Below are 21,845 nucleotides of genomic sequence, written 5' to 3' on the forward strand. Positions count from 1 at the left end.
TCCCGTGGGGGCCAGAGGTGGCTTTTCCGTGAGGCCGATGAGGTGTAAGCTTGGAGCTGCTCACAGAGCAAAGACATGGAGAAGTAGAATGTTCTAGGAGCAGAGAGGGGGAGGCCAGAGTTGCCACCAGGAAGCACTTCTGCAGAAGTGTGTCTGGCAAATTGCTTAGAAAGAACCCAAAAGGATGAGACGTCGGCTGCGAGTGCCACTGGTTCGATGTGACTTATATTTTCATTCTGAACAAGTATTCATTTTTGTCATCACTCTATACTCATAATTGCGCATATATATATAAGTGCCTCAGGTCCTGTGACCGGCCACCCAGCCTTGCTCCCTGCTGCCCTCCAGTGGATCTCAGGTGACAAAGCACCACGTGTACACCTCCCAGGGCGCCCTCTAGCCCTGTTCCCACACTCCTGAAACCTTTGAAGTTTTATTATGGCTGCTTTAAGCACCTGGGAGTTTGCCAGGGCCTCTCTCACAATCCAGACTGAAACTAGTTGCTCACAGGGACTCCTCAGTAGGTGGTTGGCTTCTCCCTGACAGCGCACGCTCAGGCAGCTCTCTGCAGGGCGGGCACCCGTGGGCGCAGTGACGCACATGCACACGCACTCACACACTCAGCACCCCAGAGACACAGCCGCACCGCTGAGGAGCTCAGACGAGATGTAAAGCCAAGGAAATAACCCCACTGGCTGGGTTAGTTCTTTTCCGGAACAGCTGGAACCGCCCGGCGTGTTTTGAAAAAGTAAATATGGCCTGATGTTTAGAGTAGGAGGTGCCTACACATGATGGGGGAGGTGCCCCTCTATTCCGCCACGGTCTCCAGAGGGGTCACCCCGAAGCATGGTGGGGAGGGTTCTGCAGAGCGGGGCATTTTTCCAGACCCCTCCCCACGGGCTGCGTGCATTCTACTCCTGTCCAGATAAACCAGTGGGAGATGCAGCCACAGAGTCCGGGCTTCGCAGGCAGAGCTGAGTGATTTGTAAATGTTTGTGAGGGGGGGCCTCCTTGGCTACCCGCTCTTTATGCTCCCTCACGACAGAGATTTGACCTCTCCAAATTAACTGGTGCCAGGGGACGGGTGGGGCCTGTCCCCAGCCCACGTCTCCCAGGCAGCTCAGTGCTCTGGTTGTCCTTGAGTCACTGGATCATTTCACCCACTGGTTTATGAGGAACACGGGACCCTTTTCGCCAACCAAGCGTGATGACCAGACGGAGTTAGAGGCAGTCATGGGGCCATCACAGAAAGGCAGTGAGAACCAGCCATCGGGCGCAGAGTGGGCCTTGTTACAGATTATGAAATCCTCTTGGAGTGAGGTAGCCTCCCTCCCACAGAGAAAAAGCCCACATGGCCCTGCGCTCACCTTTGGCTGTCAGACAGGGGCTGGGCATCCCGGGGGCTGGGAGGAGGAGGTGTCTGCAGGTGCCCCATGGAGGATGACAGAGTTCCAGTTCACAAGCCCCGCAGTGACCTCAGGGCACCTCTTACACATCTCTGCTAGGAAGCTGGCTTCTCACCTCAGGCCCAGAACCTTACCATCCTGGGCCTGTCCCAGCTTCCTGGCAGGACTCGGCTGGCCGACAAGCCCAGGTGCCCAGAATGCCGGGCCCTGTGAGTCACTGGCTTATCTACACATCCCCTCCCTGGCTGCTTGCATTTTACAGCTTGGTTGGGGTCAGGTCAATGAGAGTCCCAGAGCTGCGGACCGGGGATGGGCCTCAGAAACAAGAAGTGACAGATACGGCCACAAGAAGGACAGGGGCCTGTGGTTGGTCAGTACTCACAGAGTTTAAATCTGTATTGAAAGTTCTTTATTATGGGGACACGCAGCCAGCCCGGTGTACGCCAGATGTGGAGTTCTTGACCCAAGGAGGAAACTCCAGCTCACACGCAGCGGGTTACCTGTCCCTCCTCCTCCCCTTGCTCCCAGTATCTCAGCAGGGCAGTCACCGGCTGTCGTGAACTCTCAGGAACAGGCTACAGCAAGCAGAAACGACCTTCCCTACTTTCCAAACCGGCCAGGAGCACAGGCCCTGATGGAGCAGATATCAAAGTGTTGATATTAGGGGCCCCCGGGGTGGGAGTCGAGGCGAAGGCCAGGCTTTCCAGGGTACAGCATACCAGGGTCTGGTCGCATCGCCCATTCATTAACCCACTGTGTTTCTTGAGGATTCACTGTCCCCAGTGCCTTGGGGACATAGCAGTGCCCTCAGTCTCAGTCTTGCCCTCCAGGAGCTGACAGTCCAGCCAGCTGGGCCCAGAAAAGACACCTTGCTAGAGGCTCCCCCTGTTATCTTAACAGTCACTTCTTCAATAACACGCACAGCGTCCCCACATCCTGCCATCGAAATCACTGCCAAGGTCGGCATGGTTTGGTGACACCCTCATTCCCCCATCAGCTCTGTCTTCTTGCCCCTAGGGCCCTGGTCCTTTGTTCAGGCTGTTGGACTAGGTACTGGGGAGGTCACTCCCACTCTCCCACCCCCGTGAAATGGTGGGAACCTGACTGCCTTCTCTCGGGCACCCACCACTGGGATCTGTGGGCCCCTCCCTGAGTCTTCGCAGGCTCTCCTGGCTTCCGCAGGGAAGAAAGAAAAGTCTTAAGAACAAGTTGCTTGCAGTAGCCCATCTTGAAGAGCAGCAGGGAGCAGTTTGTCAGATGACATGAGGGAAGGTGTTTCCTAGTCTTTCACCTGCTGTCATCCTTTGAATTTCTGCTGATGTGACATGGGTCCTGGTCCCCTCTCTATGCTGACCTCCTTGAGGCCACAGGGCGCCCTCGGTCTTTCCCCACCCCTTCCTCACCTGGTACATATACCAGGTTAAATTAATGCTTGAGGAAATAAATCCTCCCAAGACCACCTAGCAAAGCCTCCCCCGCCCCCCACCCCAGTGACACAGGGCCCCGGCTGCATCCAGTCTCTCTCACTCGAGGTGTTGGGCAGGTGAGCCCAGAAGTGTAGGTGATGGCTCCCCTGCCTGCAGAGTCCCTCAGGTCATTGCTTCTGTGTGCCCAGAGGTTCCCAGGCAGAGCTGGCAAGGAGGCAGGTTCCAGAAGGGCTGGGAGGGCAGGAACCCGTCCGATCAGATAGCTGCACCTGGCTCAGGTGAGCTCCTAGCCCGGGCCTTGGGCTGGTGTCAGTGCTGGGGCAGCTGTGGCTAGCCCAGTCCCAGAGCCACCAGCCACAGAGAGGGTGAGGGGTTTCATCCTCCACTGCAGCCACCTTCCCCAGACCCCCCAAGCTGGGAATGAAGCAGGGCCTCTTCCCTTATGTCCCCTAACTGAGTCCCCCAGGTCTTCCGTTCAGATCCCAAACATCTGGCTCTTGCTCTGGCTGTGGGGTGCTGGGCTGATCCCTCGTGGTGGAAATGGCAGTCACCACCAAGAGCTTCTTCAGTCCGTCAGGTCTCCAGGTGCCTCTCAGTCAGCAGGGTCGGCGGCCCAGCCTGGGGGCTACCAGGGCCGCCAGAAGCTCTGGCGACAGGGTGGCGCAGGCGGCGAGGGCATGGGGGCGGGCGGCGGGGAGGGCGAGGGAGGGCCACAGAAGTCCCCAGCGCTCCCGCCGTCAGGGGTGGCGCCGGCCGCCCTCCGCCGCAGGTGCTCCAACAGGCGGGCGCTCACGGCGGGCTCCAGCACGCTGCAGGCCGGCAGCACGCGCGTCAGTCGCTCCACGCAGGCGCGGTAGCCCTCGCGGTAGCTGTCGCGGGGCGCTGCGGGAGGAGAGGCCCGTGAGGCTTGGGGCGAAGCGCGGGGCGCGGGGCAGGGCTGGGGCGGAGTCACTCACTGGGCTCTGCCCCGGGGCAGGAGGACGCAGGCTGGTCCTGCAGGAAGCGCACGGTCATTTCCAGGATATCCGCCTTCTCCAGCTTAGAGTAGCGGGAGCTCTGCGCCCGGCCACCAGGGAGAGGGACAGAAAAACAGACAACCAAGATTCATCTCCGGCAGGCTGCCTGAGCCCCGCGATCTTGCCAGGAGCTGGGCGCCTGGCGCGCAACGGTCCGCGGCGGGTCGGCTGCCCCAGGCCAGACCCCATCGGGGTTCTGTCTTGGGCGACGCGCGCGGAGCCCCCTCGCCGGTCCCTGGGGCGGAGGCACCTCGGCCCGCCCGCCCACCTCGCGCCGCGTCCCAGGACCCCCCTGCCCGGCCCCCAGCGCCTCGGCACGCACCTCCCTGCCCAGCAGCGGCAGGATGAGTCCCTTGAGCTGCTTCAGGCTCTCGTTGATGCGCGCGCGGCGACGCTTCTCCAGCAACGGCTTCAAGCTCTGCGGGCGGACACCGAGGCCGCGCTACGGCGGGGCGCAGGCTGGGCCCCCAGTCCCGCGCGCCCCGCCCAGCCCCAGTCCCCAGCTCCTACCTTACGAAGTTCTGCCGCATCTCCCGCCCTCCGAGGCAGCCCCATGCTGGATGGCGAAGCGGCGCCGCTGCGGGCCGGGTGCGTGAGAGGCGCGCGCCCGCCCCCACGCGGAGCAGAGACGCGGCGCTGCGAGGGAGGCCCCGGGAGGGCGCCGCTCCGGCGGGCGCCAGTGGTGAGCGCGCCACGCCCGCAGCCCGGCTTTAAGAAGGCGGTGCTGCCCGCCCCGCCCCGCCCCGCCCCGCCCCGCAGAGTCAGGCCGCCTGCGGGTCCCACCTCTCAGCTTTGTTCCTGCGCGGGCTGGAGCTCGGAGGGGGTCGGCAGAGCCCCAGGGATCTCGCTCCAGGCCTTCGCGTCCCATCTGCAGTGGGGTCGCAGGCCCGGGGCACCCCCCCACACACACACACGCGCGCGCACCTGCAGGGGTGTGTAAGGGTGCCATCGCAGCCCTGTCCCGGCGGGCAGGAGGCGCATGCGTGACGCCAGGCCTCGCCTTGCTGGGGCTGCGGTCCCTCCTTGTCCAGCGCCTCCTCTGAACTCCGCCCTAGGCTCAGGCAGGGGACCCGGTGGCAGCCAGACCCCCAAGACCCAAGACTAGGGGAGCTCGCACGCGAGTTTCTGCTCCTAGGAGAGATTCGCCCCCGCCAGTCGCTCTGCGGACAGGAGGGTCTAGCAGGAAACGGAAACCGAGGCCCAGGGAGAGGTCTCAGCCTGGTCAGGTCCTGGCTGCTGAGAACTGGCCGAACCTGGACTAGGCCTCGGCCCCTGGACCGCCTGGCCAGGGTTCCCCTTCCTCAGTTCCGAATGGGGAAACTGAGGTCCAGAGAAGACCCAGCAACCCGGAAGCCCTCAGAACTCATTTTCATTTTAACCGGCTCTAGCTCCAGTCCCCACTCGTGGGACAGGCGGGGCGGTTGTGGGTGCCGGCTCCCCGCCGCCCGCTTTGGCCCGGGCAGCCGCTGGGCCCGCCTCCTCACCGCGTGGCCGTTGCTGCAGCAAACTGGCTGGGCGTCCTCCGCCCGCCCATCTGCTCGGCGCCGCCCTCCCCCAACCGGCTGGCGGGGCAACGGCCACCTGGCCCGGACGGCACTGCGGACTGCCCCGCCGACCCATTGGGCGGATGGTGGGCGGACCCACCCAACCAGGTCTGGAGGAGGCACCGAGGAACAGAGCCGGGAAGACGCTGTCCAGGGTGCTGAGCACGCCCCCCACCGCAGCCAACTCCCATTTCCCTGCCCCGCATCCTCTGCTTGTCCCAAGTCCTCCTGCCACGTGCTTCCCCAGCAGGTCCCAAGAAGACCAGCGTGCCCATCAGGAAGAGCCTCCGAGCAGCCTGCGTGAGAGGGAGCGCGGGCTAGCGTACCTGTCTGCCACGCGAAGGGCCAGGTGGCCACCATTTATGAAGCGCGCGCTGTGTGCCAAGCTCAGGGCCAGGAGCTTTTTGGCTCCATTAACCCCCATAACAGTTCTAATTATGAGAATATATCATTCAATGCTTTTGGCCCAGCAGGGCCTGTGGGTTCCTCAGCTCCTGTCCGCCTTGCATCTTTGAGCCCAGGGTACCTATGTGTCGGCCCCCTCCAAAGTAATTAATTATTCTTTAAGTCTTTGGAAAAGGACTTTGTGCATCACTTATTCGTGTCCTACACATCACCCCTCCCCACCCCAGCCACACACGCCGGCTCAGTTCTGTGCCCACAAGCCCACCCTGACCCAACGTCTGCATTCTTGCCGAGAGTCCCTGATACTAGCTCCCGGAGAAAGGGGCTGAGAAAGAAGGTTCCTCCCAGAACGCCCCCTTCCCTGCCTGTGGACCACCATTTTAAGACTTGAAGGCAGGGGAGCAAACTCTCTCCAGTGCCAGTTACCTCAGATTTTTTTGTTTCTCCTCCATTCTCCCATCGCCGTGAAGGCTTGACCGGGTAACCGACCTCTCCTTTCAACCACAGGATCCTGGGGGGGTTGCCGGTTACCAGTAAGAAGTTATTTATAACCTGGGGAACTTAGGTAAGACAACTGCATGGGCAAGGTGTGGGGGTTCAGGCTTTAGGGAAGTCGGGGGCACCCAGGGTACAGTGAGGACACACTCTATCCCTGGGCCCTGCCTGAACAGTGTTCAAACACGCACTTTCCACATAATTGGCAGATGGCCTGAGCCCAGCAAAAACATGAGAGGAGACCTTCTGTGTTGGGGAGTCCCTCAGCTGACATCTGGAGGTAGGGGTGCAAGGTGCAGAGTAAGGAAGAGCACCACAGTGTCGACTAGTCTCTGCCCATTCCATTTATGTCACCTCGGGCGAGATATGTTAACATCGAAACAAACAAAAACTCCCCGTGCCTCAGTTTCCCCAGATTTATAATTGAGATAGTGGTAAGACCTGTCTCATAGCGTCACCGTGGGGATTAAATATGCCATTGAAGCTTGGCATATTGCCTGGTAAGCTGTAGGACTGCCATAAATGTGTTCTGGCTAGTATGGGCTCTCTGGGGCTGCTGGGGAGGACCGGTGGGCCCGAGGGAGCCCAGAGAGGACAGAAAAGGTCTGGATCTCAGCCTGAGTCTGAGCAGTGTCCTTAGAGGACTCTGAGTAGATGGTCAGCAAGGACAGGTGTTTACACATGACTTTTATGGAGACGTCCCTATAGGCAGCGGCTCAGGGACCTCTTGCCGTACCTAATGCCATAGCAGCATCAGCACAAGGCTCCCAAAATGACAAAATCATGCTCTAGATGAGGGTGTCCAGAGCCAGAGGTGCCATCTTGGAAGTGAAGGACCCAAACAGCAGGACATGATTTTAGTCATGGAGGCACAGGGGAGGGGTGCCCAAGATGAGCCGTTTCATCTCTTTGTCTCTGCAGCTCTCAGGGTGCACCTGCGGCTGGGTAAGCTAGAGAAGGAGTCGCTCCAGCGGGCAGCAAGAACCAGGCAACGAATGGAGGTTACCAGGATAAGACTCCTTCCTCCCTTTGTCCGCAAACCACAAGGTATGGGTCCCAGACCCCAGTGGCCACAGGTCTCATGAAGGGAGCAAGGCCAGTCTGGCCGGTAGAAGCCACTGGAAACCCACCCCAACCCACAGGCACAGCTGCTCTGGTTTACTGGGCGCCTTGGAGCTCCGAGGCCATCACACATGGCGCCACCAAGTGGCGGCGGCGAAATGGCATCCGCTGCAGCCGCCCAGTCCCCCATTTGGACTTTCGCTGTTCCTAGAAGCAGCTTCATTCTACATTTCCGTGCTGCCTGACGCCGGGAGGGCTGGGCGCTGCGTGAAACAGTCCAGAATCAGGCTCTCCAGTGAGGGGGTAGGCTGGCGGCGGGGGGGGGGGGGGGGGGGGGAGGGGAGTGGGAAAGGAAGGGCACAGACTGTTTCAAGGTCACAGGATGTGTTGACTGCCTCCTCACCCCTGCACAGCCCGCGCCTCTGGCAGCTTTCCCCGGTGTCCGGCCGGCCGTGCCTCCCTCCGGCTCCCGGGAAGGGATTCTGGCCGTGGATGCTCTTCGGGCCCGCTGCCCTCCCTCGGGACCTTCCTTTGCCCTCTGGGAGGGGCCCCGGCCCCGTCCCCCTGGGGACTGCTCCGGCATCTCGCGCTGTCCTCTCCCCTGCACCCCTGCTTTCCCTCACGCTCGCGGTTAACTGCCCCCCACCCCAGACGGCAGCTCTGGGCGCGCCCTGAGCCCACCGCTCTAAACCCAGAAATCCGAGCGCACCAGGCATCCCTCTCCGATCTTCTCTCCCTGCCTCCCTCCGTCCGGGACGCTCTCGGGCGTCTGGAGGACCTCCAGTCTGAGAGCACGGCACCCGTCGTACCCACTGCGGCCTGGAGCCAGGGCCCCTCGAGACTTGCTAGGGCGGCTCGTGCCGCCGGCCTCTGCCCCTGCCCACCCCTGACTGGAGCGCCGCTCTTTACCACTCAAAAGACAGCCCCGGGCACCTCCTCAGACGGTCCTCCCGGACCACCCTCGTAGCCCCCCAGGCTCACTCCCTATCACTCGTTTTCCCGTTCCGATGACACTTGTCACTGTCTCGAATTTGCAGTAATTGTCTGCTGGCTTGTGTCCCCAGCGGGCTCGGCTAGCCAGAATCGAACCCAGTTTGCCCACCCCCTGGGGCTCCGTTTTTACACGACGTAAGTTAGGAGAGAAGCCCCCGCGCGCCCTGGCGTCTGTCGCCGGAGTCCGCGCGGCCGGCCCGCGCGCGGCCATCCCGTCGGCGGGGCGGGGCGCGGGGCGGGCGGGGCGGGCCGGAGGCGGTGCAGCGGGCGGGCCGGACGCTTAAGCCGGGCGCTGCGGGGACCCGGACCCAGAGCGCCGCGGGGGCGGAGCGGAGCGCGAGGCGGTGCGCGGCGGAGGCCAGGCCGGCAGCCGCTCCGCCTCCCACGCTCAGGGCTCCGACGGCCGCGCCGCGCACTCTCCCGGTGCCCGGGGACCCGCGCATGGCGCCGCGCGGGGCACGCTGAATGCTGCGCGCCGGGCGCAGCGCCGCGGGCGGTGCGATGGCCCTGGAGCAGGCGCTGCAGGCGGCGCGGCAGGGCGAGCTGGACGTGCTGAAGTCCCTGCACGCCGCCGGCCAGCTGGGGCCCTCGCTGTGCGACCCGCTGGACGCGCTGCCCGTGCACCACGCGGCCCGCGCCGGCCGGCTGCACTGTCTGCGCTTCCTGGTGGAGGAGGCCGCCCTGCCCGCCGACGCCCGCGCGCGGAACGGAGCCACGCCGGCCCACGACGCCGCCGCCACCGGCCACCTCTCCTGCCTGCAGTGGCTGCTCTCGCAGGGCGGCTGCAAGGTGCAGGTGGGTCCGCGCCGCGCCCCGGCCATCCTGGGGCTTCCTCCCCAGGAGAGAGTGCTGGCCTGGAGCCCCCACCCCGACCCCTCTGCCTCGGCTCAAGGGTGGGTGAGGTTGGGCGTCTCCCAACTGAGCCTGCTTTGCAGCCCCTTGGGGGGCTTGGAGTGAGGGGGCCCCTGGGGTGAGATGCCCCCGCAAGCCCTGGGCGCTGCTTAGAAGAGCTCCCAGGTGATGGGGGGGCAGGAGGGAGTGGGGCTCGACTGCGCTCCTGTTTGATCTGGGGGTGGGGAGGCAGAGCACTGGCCCAGGGAGTCCCAGAGAGTGGGCCGGAGCACTGAGGACCTGCACACGGAACCAGAAGCCCAGGTCCTCCGGGCTCAGGTCTGGAGGGCGGTGGGCAAAGCTCACCCCAGGCGGAGATGCAGGTGTCGCTGAGGCTAGGGCATAGGGGAGAGGCAGTGGGCCGGGTAACTGGGGGCATCTCCAGCACCTGAGCGGACTCCCGCGCATCAGCCTCTCCTGGCCTCTGCTCCAAGTTGCTTCTCCAGCCCAGCCTGAGTCTTCCTGCCCCAAGACCCTCCGTGGTCTCTCCTGGTGGCTGCCAGGCTGCTGTAAGCTGGGCCCCCCCTGAGCCAGAGGGGAAGGCAGCTCAGTCTCTGATGTGCAGCTCTCCTGCTGGAGACAGAGCACCCAGCAGGTCCTAGGCCTGGGGACTCGGGACGGCCCTTCCCTCCTGGACCCGCCAGTCCATCAGGGCACGGACAGCAAACCCACAGGCTAGAAAGCAAAGCAGGTACCACCAGGTGCTGCTGGGCCACGCAGCGGGGAGTGTCGGGGACCGTTTGGGCAAGGTGGCCAGGGAAGGCCCCTCTGAGGAGTGACCTCTGAGAAGGGTTCTGGCTGATGAGAAGGAAGTGGCCAGGTGACAATCAGACAGTTCCGAGCGCAAGGAACAAGACGTGCAAAGCCTTGAGGCAGACGCATTCTTGTCCTGCTGCAGAGGCGGCCAGGAGTGACATGAGGGTGGGAGAAGCCACCAGGGCCAGGTCCTGGAGGGTCTGCTAGGCTGGACCAGAAGACGTGCTGGTCGCTGGGGAAAGCCAGTGGATGGAGGAACCAGAACTAACTTGTCACTCAGCAAGACCACTGGGTTCACCGGATGTGGAAGAGGTGGGGGTGACTGAGCTGGCCGGCTGTGCCCTAAGGATGACCAGACACCCGCCCCCACCTTTCTCCCTCAGGACGGCAAGGCCCCCCTTCCGCCCTTCTTGGGAGGTGGCCCGGCCCCTTATCTCCTGCCTGGCTCTGTTATCAGAGTTCCTGGCACGTGGTCCATGCCCACTCTTTTGGGAGGTGGCATGCCTCCCCGATCCTGGTGTCCGGGCTTGGCTAGAAGCCTCCTGAGCCACTGCAGAGGATATGGCCTTGTGCCCAGCTTATCAAGTCTCCCGCCCTCAAGCCGCAGCAGGCGTGGGCGCTGGGGGTAGAAGTGTGTGGATCGGGGAATGACCTCGACCCAGCTCAGCCTAGAAAGATGAGCAGATGGGAGGTGCAGGCCACAGCGCGTGCGGCTCCTGGGGTCTACACGGCTGTTCGAGCCTTGAGAACAGGCCAAAGCCCATAGTTCTGGGTCCTCTTCTTACTGCCGCCCCCGCCCAGAGCCAACAGGACCCCCTGCAGCCTCAGACCCCCCAGTCGTCAAGGCCAGTGGGAATCGAGGGCCTGGGCTCAGGGGACAGACCGAACCAGCCCTCCGTCCCGCCTGGGTGTTCCGGCACGCAGAGGGGGCCCAGTGTCAGCCTCGGCTTCCCTTCGCCTTCCTCTGCGCTCCCTGACTCTTCCCGGCTCGATGGCCAGGTCGCTCGCCCCCTGTCCCCGCAGTCTGACATGACTTCCAGTCGTGCCACGGGCCCCAGACCCTCGGCCCGCTCTCTTCCTTCTTGTTGCTTATGGGAGCCTCGGAGGGTCTCCCGCTGCTTTAGCCACACCTGTCCCCACGGGACCATCTCTTCCCTGAGCCTAGGAACCCGCGCCCGCCTCTCATTCCTGCCCCGGCCCTTCCTCGTGCCCCGGTCCAGCTTCCTGCCCACCTCCATCATCCCACACACTTGGTGCTGGGAGCTCGTTCTGTTCTAGAACCCATGCCCACTCTCCCAAAGTCGCCCGCCAGCCTCTGAGTGCTGACTCCTGGGTTCACGCTGATTCTCCTCCTTGCCCAGGTCACATAAGCAGCACCTGCCAGCCCCCTCCCATAGCAGACGCACACACACACCTGGATGACCTGAAGATGACACATTCAGCACTTCTGGGCCCAGAGGATTGCTGCACCCCCTCTGGGGCGCCTGAGAGGGGGTCTTGCCCAAGCCCCTCCCAGAGGCTGCCTCTAGCGCACACGCACAGATACCACCGTTGGCTGACAGCCGAGGTCCTGCCAGCTGCCTCCGCAGGGCAGGGACACAGAGCCAGAGCACAGCCTGTTCCCTGGGGAGGGAACAGGGAGTCTGCTGGGGGTGGGGGGCAGTTCTCTGCACCGAGACTGGGTTGTTGGAGGTGCACCAAGCCGGAGGCCACTTCCCATGTGACACCTGGGGAGGGGCACAGAGAGGGGGTAAACGTTGGATGTAGGAGGGCAGGGGTGCTCCCCACAGTCCTCATGCCAGCCCGGTGCAGCCCTGACAGCCCACCCTTCCTGGGCCAGCAGCCCTCGCTCGCTCATTCGGGCAGTCCCTGAGCACCTAGGTGACAGGCAGGGTGGCTCCGGGCCAGAGGCTAGGACAAGGTTGCCACGTCCCGAAAGCCCCCTTCGTGTGGGCATTTCACAGTCGTGAGCTGCGGTTCTCAGAAAGCCCGCCGTGGATGGCATGGCGATGCCACTTAGGGGCTGAGGTCCAAAGAGCGCTAGTTAGGTGCCCGAGGACAGAGCTGCCCCAGGGGCTGGTGGGAGGCGGGAAGCTGCCTGAGCCAGAGAGGGGGGACGGACAAGACTTCGGGGCTAATGGGCTCTCCTTCCACAGGACAAAGACAGTTCTGGTGCCACAGTCCTGCATCTGGCTGCCCGCTTCGGCCACCCCGAGGTGGTGGACTGGCTGCTGAGTCACGGCGGTGGGGATCCCAACATGGCCACAGACACGGGCGCCCTGCCGATCCACTACGCTGCCGCCAAAGGGGACTTCCCCTCCCTGAGGCTTCTCATCGGGCACCACCCCGAGTAAGGACACCCTCCTCAGGGGCCCCTGGGGGTGCCAGAAGCTGCCACGACCCTCCGGAGTGGCCAGCTGGCCAGGCCAGAGACAGCCCCTACCCCGGCTGGCAGGCTGCCCACAGCCACTCGCCCCAGAGGCCTGCACACGCAGCTGCACGTGGGGGCCTGGGCACGCAGGCCAGCACCGCCTGCTGCCCTCCAGGATTCTTACCAGCCTGCAGCCATGGTCCCTCTAGCTCCGGCCTGTGCCGAATTGCAAGGCTGTTCTAAGGGGTGGGGGGTGAGTTGACGGGAGCATCTCCTAGACCCCTAGTGGAGAAAGCAGTGGCGGAGGCGTGGCAATTGTCCAGCAGTGAGGCGAGAGGGCTGCCCACCGAGACGCCCACCCCACCTCCAGCCCCCTCAGCCCATGCCCGCCAAGGTGGTGGGGCCCCCGAACCTCCGGGGCCCTTGGCCTGAGCACCTGGCCTGAGAACATAGCTGAGCAGTGGGCCGCGGGCACCCCAGGGTGGGGCACGTGGAAAAATGGGGCTCAATGAAAAGCAGGGGCGTCACGGGGGACCCTGGAGTAGGGAGGGAGCCAGATCTTAGGTGCGGGTGCGAGGAGAAGGGGGTCCTGGGGGAAAGCCATACAGACCCTGTCTGGAGCGGCCCGCAGTGGCCCCAGGGACCTGATAGATGGGGGCCCCGACCAACGACTTTTGTCAGTCTGAGTGGACTGTTAGCCTAGTATATAAGCAGCAACAGCTTGAGGAGGAGGGTGGCTACCAGGTGAGAGCTTCCGTCCACTGGCCTTCCTCCTGGGGGTGCCTGCAGGGCCACTGGCCACCAGGAGGCAGGCAGAAGGTGGCCTGGCCCTCTCATGACAGGGCGGCTGTGGCTGGCGGCTTCCTGGGCCTAGGCACACTGGCGTGGACGGAGGGCGCCCTGAGGCCCCAGGCTGGGCTGCAGTCATCTCACTAAGCAAGGGGTTCCCTGGCTTGGTTAGTGGGAGACCAGCAGGTAAGCACCCCCCCCCCCCCGCCAAGGCCAGGGCTTCTCTTCATAGCCATCCCTGCCAGGGGCCTCTTGGTACCACTTTCATGTGAATTCTCTGTTTCTGGACAAGCTAGGGTTTGGGTCAAATCAGAGTCACTGGGATTTAGAGTAGGTGGGTCCCTGAGGCTCTTGAGAACAGGCGCCCGACGTGGTAGCCATGAGCACCCTTAGGGGGCTGCGTGCCAGGCTCCGAGTTAGACTCTCGGGTCGGGGAGCAGCACCCGTGATATGACACCACCCCCGGCCCCGCGCCCGCCATGGTGGTTCCAACGCTTCTGTCCCACCTCCTCACTTAATGCAGAGGACACAAGGTCCTGAGATGGGAGGGATGGGCTGTGGTCACCCTCCTGCACCCGCCAGCCTTCCCCATCACACATAAGGGGTCCATGAAAGCCAGGCTGGTGCCAATGCCAAACGGTGTGAACTGAGGGAGCTCCTGGCCCATCCCTGGAGGTGCCGAGCAGGACCCGGGGTAGGGGTGGGGGAGGCCCTGGGCTGAGCCCTGAGCCGCTCCTCAGGAAGAAACCTGGGGCTCGGATGAGCCACGAGCCCTCTATGGGCTGGGACCCCAGGCTCGAGAAGCCTCTGGCCTCAGGTGCCCCGACCCCTCCCACGTGCCGGCCGTGATTGGGCCCAGTGCTGACTCCATGACCAGATGGCCTGGGCTGATGAGCCGCCGGCCCCACAGAGGCCACCATGAATCTTGGGGAGGTGGACAGAGGGCTCTGTTCCCACAGCGGTGTGTGACCTGGCTGATGAGGAGGCTCTTTTGTGTGGTTGCCAGGCTGGGCTCAGGCAGGAGGGGCGGCTGGGAATTGGGATGGGGCCTGCTGGCAGGGTAGGTAAGGGCCAGTGCCCACTTAGCCTCCTACTTCGGGGTGACTCCTGCTCTCCAAAGCTGGAGACCCCAGGGCAGGGAGCTGGGGACAGGAGAGGCTCAGGCTGCCCTACGCCGCAGGGCACAATCAGGGGACCCAGGCAGCCTGGCTCCAGGGGCTGCGGCTCCCTCCCTCCCACGCTCGCTCGCCGGCTCTCTCTCGCTCACTCGCTCTCCTGCTCTCTTTCCTCTCTCCTGAGCCTTCAGGCCTGCTGTGAAGCCTGTGAATTATTCACAAGGGCTCAGCTCCCTCCTGCAGGTGAGGGAGGAAGGGCTCCCAGCCCCACCAGTGGGAAACTCGATCCTGCCCAGGGAGGCTGTGGGCGGCCTTGGGCCACGGCAATGAGGAGCCGGAGGAGCAGGAGGGCTGGACGGCCTCAGGGGAGGGCCCAGCTAATGTCAGGCTGCACATGGGGTGTCAGAAAGGGCTTGAGACCCCAGAAACACCCCACCCCCACCTGCCCACCCCACCCCCAGTTTATCTCAGTCCACTGGGAAAATCCTTCCAGAGGCAGAGAAATTGCCTCGGTGACCTTGGAAGCTGCTGCCCTGTGGAGACCTGCCCTCTGAGCCCCCTGCAGAAAGAGGGTCTCTAAGCTGGAGGCACAAAGGCTGCCAGAGGCTGGGCTGGGCTATTTCAGGCCCTGGGTGTGAGGAAGAGGGACCTGGGAGGGTCGTCTCTCCTGGCCAGGGACACCAGTGGCTGGGTCAGGCTAAGAAGCACAAGGAGCAAGTGGCCCTCAGAGCTCCTGACCACCAGCTGGAAGGGTCCTGGGGCCGAGGAACCACCTGTGCTCACTCTACGGCTGGAGGGAATCCTGCTTCCTCACCCCACCGAACCCCTCCCCACTCAGCCACGCCCCTGGCATGAGCTTCCAGTCTGGGGAGAGTTGGGGGGAGGGGGGCTCTGGGCTCTTCCTAGCCTAAGGCGCCTGCTCTGCCAGGGATAGAGAGCCAGAAAAGCAGTCTGCCCAAAGATTTATATCAGCTCCTGCTCCCTGCAGCTCCCTTCTTTGCTGGAGGCCTCCTCTGCCCCAGGGCAGAGACTGGAAAGTGTCCTGACCAGGAGTCAGGAAAAACTCAGAACAGCTTTGACCTGCCGAGTGCCTGCTGGGAGCCTGGCACCAAGCTCTAATCTGAGCCTTACAGTCACCCTAGGCAGTAGCACTATAATCAGCTAATTTTTATGATTGACTCATTCAACTAATATTTATTGAGCATCTACTCTGTGCCAGGCAATATTCGAAGTGCCATGGACACACCTGTGAATCAAACAAATGTCCCCGCCTCATGGAGCTCACAGATACAGAAAGGGTGTCTGGGAGAGGCCAGCTGACTAGCCGAGGTTCCACTGAGTCACGACGGCACCCCGTCTCTGGTCTGTCTCCCACTTCCGTTCCAGGTCCTAATCCGTCAGGGCCTTTCTAGCCGGGGTCTCTAGTGTAAAGCTTCATTCATGGAGCCCGGCTGCTCCCACAGCCCAGCCAGAGGGGGCCAGGCAGCCCTCCACGCTGAGCAGGAAGCCTAGCTGCTCACCCCTTAGGGAGCCCCAGGACCTAAAGGGCTCAGTGTCGCCTTAGAAGGCTGGAGACTCTGCCTGGGCCTGGGGCTGCCTCTTCCCTGCTGGACACCTGTTTCTGCCACAGGCAGCGGGGGCAGGGCGGGGGGGCTCATTCATTCGCAGTTACCATCCCCCAGGTCTACCCTGGCATTTGCTCAGGGCACCTGGGCAGCAGAGCCTGAGCTGGTACATCATCACTGGGGACCCGGCCCCAGGTGGGGACTCTGAGAAAGGAGAAACCTGTTGGAGTCAGGAGAAGCCCCTCTCAGTGGCTTCTTGTGGGGGCAGCCTTTACCGCCACCAGCAGCTCCTTGTCCAAATCTGTCAGGTTTCTGGGCGACTGCCCTCCCTGCCCTGCCGCTTCCTGTCCAGCTCCGCCTGCCTTTGAGAATGCAAATAAGATCCCTGGATCAGCCACAGTCTCCCCGTTTCCTGTCAGGGAAGGCCACTTCCTGATGATGGCCTAGAGACCCTCCTCGTCTGGTCCCCCCTTGCCTCACCTCCACCTGCTCCCCCATCGCCTACTCTGTTCCACCGGGCCTTGCTGCTCCCCAACAGGCCAGCGCCCCCTGGCACGCACCGGCTTTTCCCTCGGCCTCCTTTGAGCGGGGGCATCTCCCCTTCGCAGTAAGGCCTGCGCTGAGCCTCCATCAGTTGGAATGCGCCCGGGGACACACACCCGCTCCCCGTCTTCTGCCTCGTTTTCCCCGGCACCCTTACGTTACCTGGCGCTACATCCCGTGCGTGTGCGGGCTTCTCCTACCCTCGGCCTCCCCGACTATCGAGAGCGGACCCCGTCTTCCTCATCCCGTACGCCCAGTGCCCGATGCGTAGTAACCATCTGCCGAGTGAATGAGGATCCTGGGCCTTGTCCGGCCCCGCCTGCAGCTCGCCACCATGTGTGGCCTCAGACAGGGCTCCCTTCTGGGCCTCCCCGGGCCCACCTGCCACATGGACCGAGCCTGCTCTAGCCACTGAGGCCAGCTGCAAGGAGGCGTCGCAGAGCTCCCGGCCTGGCTGCCCGTCTTCCCCCCACATCTAGTCACTCGAGGAGTCGCACCCGAGCGCGTCCCGAGAGGCCGGCCCCGTCGGCACCGGCTGCGCGGCCAGCCCCGGCGGCCTCGTGGCGCTGACTTTTCGGGGACGAGGGAGGTGACAGGGCGGGGAAGCCTGCCGCGCTCCGGGCAGTGCTCGCGTCGGTGCATGCGTGGGTGCTGGTTTGCCGTCTGAGGAGAGCTGGCCCCTGACGATCTCAGGATCTCAGCGCTCTGCCTGGCCTGGCATGGGACAGCCTCGGGGCGTGTGCCCCTGGGGGGAACGGAAAAGTGCACGAGACGTTTCAAGTGACGAGTGAAAGGGGGTCGTTTGGTAGGAAGCAATGGTGCCGTCCTTCAGACTGAGGGGTTCGAGGGAGGCCCCCCTGAGGGGCTGAGGGCTGCGCCGAGCCCCCAGCGTGACAGCATGGTGGCTAGAAGAACTGGTCCGGGCGGAGGCCGAGGGGGGTCAAGCTTGGCCCCATGGAGGACCTCAGGGCGGGCCTGGAGGGCCCACAGAGTTGCAGGGAAGTGTCGGCTTTGCGAAGTAGTCCAGGCTTGTGGATGGACCGAGTGTAAAGCTAACTGTTCTAGAACCTTCCTCGAATCAGGCTGCGACTCTTCCCAAATGTGGGATCTTTTCAAGCAAGCCAGGAGCCGTGGTCAGAGGACAGGGGAGAGCCGCCAAAGCCTGCATGACGTTCTGTTCAGAATAGCCTCGCCCCATGACAAGATACAATCTCCTGGGCGTGGCCTCCTCTCTGCCCTCCCTCAGGGCAGAAATTATTGGCAGTGTGGCCGGGGTGCTGGAGACGCCGCTGGACCTGAGTCTGGTTCTGTAGGCAGATCACTCTTTGTTCCTTGCGGCAAAAATAACAAGCCGGCACCAGCCTTAGACAGGGATGTCCAACAAACCCTTTGGGTAGTCCGTGTTTCTTTTGTGTCGTCGGAGGGTGACTTGCTTAATAGTTACAGTTTGTCCATGACATTTTTTTTTCCCCAAGAGGAAAAAAAAAATCACAATTTATGTAATCATTGCTAGAGAGCCTCAGACCTATAAGGGGGTAGGTCGAGGTGCAAGGCATTTAGACTCCTGGAGCTTGGGCTCGAGGAGGAGGGTGGCATGGTGTCCTGTACTGACATGGGGACAGCGAGGTGGGCGGAGGTTTGAGGAAGAAATGGAGAGGTCTGCCCTAGGCATGGAAAGTTCGAGAACCTTGGTCAATGCATAGACCGGCGAGAGGGCTGACATTGGGGCTGGATGTAGATGGCAGGTCTGAGCTGGAGTGATGCATGGCATCGGGTCCAGGTGGCGTTTGACCCCGGGAAGTAGATTAATTCACCAGGGGGAGAGCACGCTTACAAAGGAGGCCCTGGGGCACCCTGACATTTGCAGATCAGTCAGGCTGGAGCCGGGGGCCCGGCACAGGACGCCAAGGAGGCTGGCGAGTCTTGTCCCGGAAGCCCTGGAGGAGCAGGTGTTCAGGAGAGGGGGAGGGGCACCTGTCCCGGGGCGGCCAAGTCAGACACGGATGGGAAAACCACCAGGGTGGGCAGCGTGGCCCAGAAGGTGGGTGAGGGGGCTGGCAGGCCAGGATGTGACAGTGGCACGGGAAGCCAGACCCGCCTTCCCTCAGAGGACACATTCGGCTTTGCAAAGCTTCCTTTTCCATTCTCTCACAAGCAGCATCGAGAGGCTGGACAATTATGTTGCCCATTTGCCATATGTGGAAACTGAGGCTTAGGAGGGTAAAGAACTCTCCAGGGGCCCTGTGCCGTGAGCTATAGAGTCAGGGTGGTGAGCAGAGGCTGGGACAAGGGGCAGGGGGCAGGGGCTAGGAGAGGGGCGCTTTTCCCCTGGGTAGTCACAATGGCGGGAACTTGACGGGCTGGAGCCAGGTGGGGTCCCGAGGCCAGAGGTCCCCTGTGACCCTGCCCTTCTCCTCTAGGCAGCGACTCGTGTTTGGACACCTCAGGCCAGCAGTGCCCCAACCCCCAGAGGCACAGGGAGGAGGAATCTTAAAATACAACATGGCACCAGGTGCGTGCCGAGGGCTCCCAGGTCTGTCTTACGGATGAATATTGCTCTCACTTCACAAATGGCTTCGTGAAGCCAAAAAAACAAGAGGCAAGACCGTGGCACAGCTTGGGGGTGGTCAGCCGCGTCCTTCTTACACTCAGGTCCTTCTCTGCCTCTCTCTCATCGAAGGACCTTAGCCCTCCGTGCCTCAGTCTCCCCATCTGTAAAAGGGGAACAATGCTAACACCTTCCCCAAATATGTATCAGGCTCATCTCTGCCTGGGACAGAGAAACCTTTCAGTAAATGGTACCCGCTATCACTATTATCAATTATTATTATCACTATCATAAATTCCTCTTTCCATCTAAAACCATTCATTTATTTCCTTTGCTCATCCATATTTTTATAATTTTGCCCAGGGCACATGAGCATACCTATCCTTCTTGCCTCCGGGCTGAGGTAGAAGAGAGTAAGAAGGCGGGGACCCCCTTTCCCACCTCAGCCCATCAACACGTCTGCCCCATGTCCTAGAGCCTCCTGGGCTGGAGCCGTGACTCGAGATTGGGGGTCCTGAGTGCCGAGACGGAAATCCTCATAATTACGGTGATAAGCGTGAACGTTTATTGAGCGCTTTCGCTGTACCAGTGACTCCGGCTGGGAGCGCCACCAGAGGCCGGGCAGGAGCCTGTGGGCATGCCTGCCCTCGCCTGCCTGGGTCCTTCTCTGTGACAGCTTCTCAGACATTCTCAGACCATCCCAGGCTGGCTGGGCATCCCTCGGTCATGGATTCCTGCCAAGCGAGACAAACCGGGAGGGCAGGGCTCACATGCCTCGGGCACCCCCAGAGAGAGCCCAGTGGGCCCTGGGTGGCACCCCGCCCCCAGCCTCCGATCCCCAGGACCCCAGCACTCGCTGTGCCTTGGTTACGGGGTGAATAATTCAGGCCGCTGAGTGTCGGTCATGAAATATTAAACGGACTGTCACTGACGCACCAGCATGTGCATGTGGGGGGGGGGGCACGCTGGCACTGGGCTGTGGGGGCTGCTGGCCCTGAGCCAGCGTGCTCCTGAGCAGCGGTGGGCGCGTGAGTCTCTGCCACTGTGTGCTGCGTCAACTGTGTGGGGTGTGGGCACCGCCCTGCCCCTGACATGGGCAGGGTAACAGAGGCCAGGGAAACATGGTCCCTGCTCGTCCCCAAACGTGTGACGTGCCAGGCTCCGCATCTGCCCCACCAAATGGCAGCTGTGTGTGAGGAGGGGCCGCCCACATCGGGAGGAAGGAGGCAGCAGGGACTGGGTGCTGTGGGCGGCCTGGGGTCACGGGTCAGGGAAGTGGGCGGAGGCCAAGGTTTTAGGGACAGGGAGAAGTCAGCCAGGAATTTGGAGGGGTGAGAGGGAGAGCCCAGGTCATGTTGGGGGTGACAAGAGGGTGAGTGAATTGGCAGATGGAGAGGAGCGGGTGGCCTGGTGCCAGTGGTAATGGACAGAGGAGCTGGCGATTGGGTGAGGGAGGGAGGGCGGGTGTGGCTGGACCATGTGATTGATGGAGTGAGTGGATAGATGGTGGAGGCAGATGGGTGAGAAGATGTGAAGTCGCATGAAGAGCTGCACTTCCTGGGGCATAGCAGGCTGATCCAGCACAGTAGGAAGAAGCCCCTACCCTGAGCTTGGAATCCGTGGGGCAGGTGGTGGGGCAGCTAGCGCCTGGGTCTGGGCCTGGGCCTAGATTGTGGCTCCACCTAGTGCCCAATTCTGGTAACTGCATCCTGGGCCATCTGCACCTACTGTGAAGTCATAAAAGCTGAGGCTCCTCCAGTGGCTAGGCCAGCTCCCCTGTTCCCCAGCAGTCAGTACTCGGACCTCGTGGGTTTGGTTCCCTGTTCCCCAGTTAGGATCCTTTTGTGGGAGCTGGGGAACTGGGATGAGGGGCAGTGACAGCTGCAAACTAGGCCCCAGTGAAGAGATGGAATGCCCCTCTTTGCCCCCCGAGTGCCTGCTGTGCGCCGGGCGCTGCGTCACACAGACAGATGTGCAGTCACATGCCACTTTCCAGCTGTGTGGCCTTAGGCATGTCACAGCCTCTGAGTGTCAACTGCCCCTGTGCAAATGAGAATGACAGTAGAGCCTAAGTTAGGGTATTCAGTGAGAACCAGCCTGCTAATACGGCACACGAAAGCCGTCGGTGAATGGTGACCGCCTGTAGGGTTGCTGGATTATCTAATAATCTGGGTATTGCTAGGGTAGCCAGTTGAATTTTAACTTCCGATACACGACAAATCATGTCTTAGTATATCTTATACAACCTTTGGGATATACTTATGCTTTAAAAATGATTTGTTATTTATCTGATATTCAGATTTAACTGGGGATCCTGTGTTTTACTTGGCCACCCTTCCATGCTGCCCCCCCCCCCGGGGACTCAGTGTTCTGGAGGAAGCAGGGGCCCAAATCAGCTATGGTCAACCTGGCGTGACAGGTAGTCCACAGGGTGGGCCCAGGGCACCATGGGGCACAGAGGCAGGAAAGGCCTGCACTGCCTGGGGCAACCAGGGCAGGGCTCACGGAGGAGGCATCTCTGCCATCTTAAAGAGGGGGGAGGAGGGAAGGGCATTCCGGACAGAGGGGGGACATAATCAAAGGCATAGAGGGCAGACAGCAGATATGGGGACTTATGGTGACAGTCAATGTGGCTGAAAAGGTAGGAAGAGTCACCAGGTCCTCATACACCTTGGTAAAAAGGAGAGTTTTTTACTGAGGGCAGGGACAAGCCCAGTCCGATATGCACTATAGAAAGGAGGCTGCTGGGGGAGGGGGCGAGCCAGAGAGGCCCCCCGAGGGAGGCTGGCGCAGGCCTGGGTCCAGAGGCTGTCAGGAACAGTGGGACCTAGCGACTAGGCCCTATCCGACCCAGCAGACAGCCTCCAGAGCTTCCCAGAACGGGGCGTGCGCTGAGAGCCTATGCGGGTGTTTCCTGTC

The 21,845-nt window shown here is 62.2% G+C and overlaps 2 protein-coding genes across 4 annotated transcripts in view; one reads left to right on the plus strand and one right to left on the minus strand.

The window, feature by feature from the left end:
* Nucleotides 1-1,773: 1,773 nt before the first annotated feature.
* Nucleotides 1,774-4,487, minus strand: HES2 (hes family bHLH transcription factor 2). Its single transcript, XM_016165358.2, has 4 exons — nt 4,360-4,487; nt 4,172-4,267; nt 3,790-3,889; nt 1,774-3,715 (listed from the first exon to the last, which is right to left on the minus strand). The coding sequence occupies exons 1-4, from the start codon at nt 4,402-4,404 to the stop codon at nt 3,459-3,461; spliced, it is 498 nt and encodes a 165-aa protein (XP_016020844.2). The 5' UTR covers nt 4,405-4,487; the 3' UTR covers nt 1,774-3,458.
* A 4,362-nt stretch (nt 4,488-8,849) lies between these two features.
* Nucleotides 8,850-21,845, plus strand: part of ESPN (espin) — a 30,255-nt gene continuing 17,259 nt past the window's right edge. For all 3 annotated transcript variants that reach the window (XM_036228142.1, XM_016165356.2, XM_036228146.1), the window contains exons 1-2: nt 8,850-9,143; nt 12,152-12,345. In XM_036228142.1, coding sequence (XP_036084035.1) covers nt 8,850-9,143; nt 12,152-12,345 — 488 coding nt within the window. The remainder of the gene's footprint in view (nt 9,144-12,151; nt 12,346-21,845) is intronic.

Source organism: Rousettus aegyptiacus, unplaced genomic scaffold (genome assembly GCF_014176215.1).
Source record: "Rousettus aegyptiacus isolate mRouAeg1 unplaced genomic scaffold, mRouAeg1.p scaffold_m13_p_1, whole genome shotgun sequence".
Lineage (NCBI taxonomy): Eukaryota > Metazoa > Chordata > Mammalia > Chiroptera > Pteropodidae > Rousettus > Rousettus aegyptiacus.